The sequence below is a fragment of the Antrostomus carolinensis genome, unplaced genomic scaffold (assembly GCF_000700745.2).
Source record: "Antrostomus carolinensis isolate BGI_N321 unplaced genomic scaffold, ASM70074v2 scaffold40212, whole genome shotgun sequence".
Taxonomy (NCBI): Eukaryota; Metazoa; Chordata; class Aves; order Caprimulgiformes; family Caprimulgidae; genus Antrostomus; species Antrostomus carolinensis.
The window spans coordinates 1-2,895 of NW_010302402.1; the positions used below are offsets into that span (position 1 = coordinate 1).

At 48.0% G+C, this 2,895-nt stretch overlaps 1 protein-coding gene across 1 annotated transcript in view; it reads right to left on the minus strand.

Moving 5' to 3' along the window:
* Nucleotides 1–298: 298 nt before the first annotated feature.
* The window catches only part of NDEL1 (nudE neurodevelopment protein 1 like 1), a gene marked incomplete at its 5' end in the record, with an annotated part of 12,058 nt that continues 9,461 nt past the window's right edge, over nucleotides 299–2,895 (minus strand). Inside the window, one exon of the mRNA XM_010163780.1 lies at nucleotides 299–341. Coding sequence (XP_010162082.1) covers nucleotides 299–341 — 43 coding nt within the window. The remainder of the gene's footprint in view (nucleotides 342–2,895) is intronic.

Genomic DNA, 2,895 nt, shown 5'->3' on the forward strand with positions numbered 1-2,895 from the left:
TACTTCATCCTGTCTCTCTGATGTGACCAATTCAGTCAGAAACATGCATGTATTTAAAGAAATATTAATTAGATCAAGAAAGCAAGCAGCACTCAGTCTGACGGTTGCAAGAGGTCACAGCACCAGAGAGGTTTATCTAAAGTAAGGAGGAAGAGAGAGATGATAGCCTCAGGCTTTGATCATGGACTATTAGTTTGGAATGCTAAAAGAGAACTACCTCATGCAGTTAGCATAACCACCAACTCTGCACCTCCAAGCCCCACGTTAAAATGCATGCAGCTTATCATTGCAAATGAATTCATTTACCCATGACCAAGGTGGGGAATATGACCTTCTCACGCCTAGTGGAGAAAAATTGAAACAGGTTATGCACATAATCAAGACATTCTTGGGCATAACCCTGCATGCAGGAAAATGGGGCAAAGTGTTAAACTAAACCTGACCAGACCTCTCCTCTTTGACCTCTGCACCAGAGTACTCTGCTCTGCATGGGCAGGCAAGGGGTTCTACTTCAGGGACAACCAGCACTCCCTCCTACATGCTCCATGACCCAGAGAGAAGCCTGGAGCACTGCAAAGCACTCTACAGGACATGGGGTCACTCACCTGCATCTGGGTTTCTCTAGAAAAGAGGGAACTGGGGTAACTTATTCTTATAAGGTAGACAAGGGAACAGAAAGAAGACCCTGGTGTCACAGCTTGATGTATTACAAATCAGGGTTGTGGACAAGAGTGTCTACTGTGTGAATACACCTTCATGCTTCACAGCACTGCTAGAACTGGGCAAACAGAGGCTCTTCTCTCATTCAAATTTTAGCCTGTTTTATTAAAACAAAGCCAAACAGATTCACAAAAATAATCTAAGAATAAACATCTACTACAAGGATTCTGACATTCAAGAAAGCAGGAAAGGGAGCAGAGGAGTGGTGAACAAGATAATGCCCCAAGAAATAAATGCCCCATGCTGGCTCATGTGCTGGCTCAGTTCTGCTGTTCAAGGGCCAGGCCTCTGTGGAGCTCATCAAGGTCAGAGCCATTTTGTTACCCAACTGGACCAAAGTTAATAAACAATTAAGAACAATTACAACAGCAAAAAAAATTAGTATCTAAATTACTATGTATCTGAGAACATCCTCAGGTGCTGTTCTGCCATGCCCTGGTGTCTAGAGACAAACCTCATGTTCCTGAAGGAACAACTCTGCAGGAAAATCTTACACCAGACTTTGTTGAGCTTTAAAAAAAAAAATAAAAATAAAAAAATTAAGTCCTGACCCTTGAAATTCTCTAGCAAAGCTTCAGTGAAAGCCCAGCTCCAGCTGTCCTCCAGGCTTCCCCTACAGTGATGCTCAAGTAGTGTCTCCTACCCCTGCTCTCCTACACCAGCTCCTGCCCAGCTGCACTCAGCAAGCCAAGAGCAGGTGTTTGCTGCTGATGGGAGATGGAGACTCATCAAACATTTTAACCAACAAAAGGGCAGATGAAGGAAAGTCCATGGAACTGTAGTGATGTGATGAGTTACCTCTGTCCCAATCCCACCACCCAACAACTGGCTGTTCTTCAGGTAGCAGCTGCAGATGGGATTGGATCTATGATCACACGTGGCTGTTTCAGGCTCCAGCAACAACTAGGGGCAGGGATGAGAGTGCAGGGGCTGGAAAGAGCAGAGGAGGAGAGGGGAGAAGAAGGGGCATGCCTGGCCTCAGCTCCTCATGCCCAGCCACCACCACAGTGTGCTCTGGATCCAGAGACTCGTGCCAGCATGGCTGGGAGCTCAGCGGCTGCTGCAGCACGCGGGCACGATGGGGCTGACCTCATTTAGGTGACAGCTGCTTGGTTCATCTTCCATGTGCAGACAAAAATCACACAGGTTTTACAGAGCAGCCATGGAGATGTGTACACAGCACAGACGCTGCACTCACCCCCTGTGTGCACAGACCTCACCAGGGGCAGGAGCGTGGAGCAGGAACCGATATAAGGGGAGAAGTGAGCAGCACTCAGGGGTGCAGAGGGGAAGGACAAGACAGCAGGGTCATGCAGGGATCTCTAACAACTTGCAGATAAGCACATCAGTCATTTCCACCCCCTTATCTAGCCCACTAACATCCTCCAACTCTGCTGGAGAAGTTCTCTAGCACGAGGCTGGGTTCCTAAGCCTTTTTCAGCTACAGCCTACTCCTCACTCCAGGCAGCCAGCTCAGATAACAAGTGCGATGACAATCTGGATAATTAAAAGTGCCCCCCACCCCCCACAGCAATCAGCTTATCGTCACAGCACAACTCAATATAGCCACGCTGCCTCCTAAGAACAGCTCTTATCCCTCCCTAGCATCCACCCTGACAGCTTGCACCTGAAATGCAGCCTCTGCATTGCAAGTGTGAGCGCTGCTGGGATGATGCACAGACCCTGTCAGTCTTGCAGCGTGCAGACAACCCACAGGTCCGAGCAATTTGCACATGCCACTGATTTTGTTAGGTCTCTGAACTCTTCTTTTCCAAAAGCAGCAAAACAACAGCAGCTCTAAAAAACTCTGAATGTCAGTTTCTAAGATGCAACTTGCCCAGCTACCCACGTAGCAACGCGATTCAGCTCAAACAAGGATGATTGTGGGAAGCTCAGCCTGTCTGCTCTGAACACGGCACTCTTTAGGTTGGTAACAGCTCACTTAATTCTCTAAAATAAATTCTGGATTGAGAATGTGCTGAACATTAGCACTGAATTGCACTGGTTTGAGGTTTAGCATGGAAGACTACAGTCCTGCAGGGAGCATGGAGGGTCTTTTGCCCAGTGACACCAAGCAAAGTCCACAGTACCACGGTGCTAACACTGGAGGAGCGCTGTGCTTCTTGCCCTGCTCCTCAGGGCTCCTCATACAACCACAGGGCCCTGCAGGAAAAT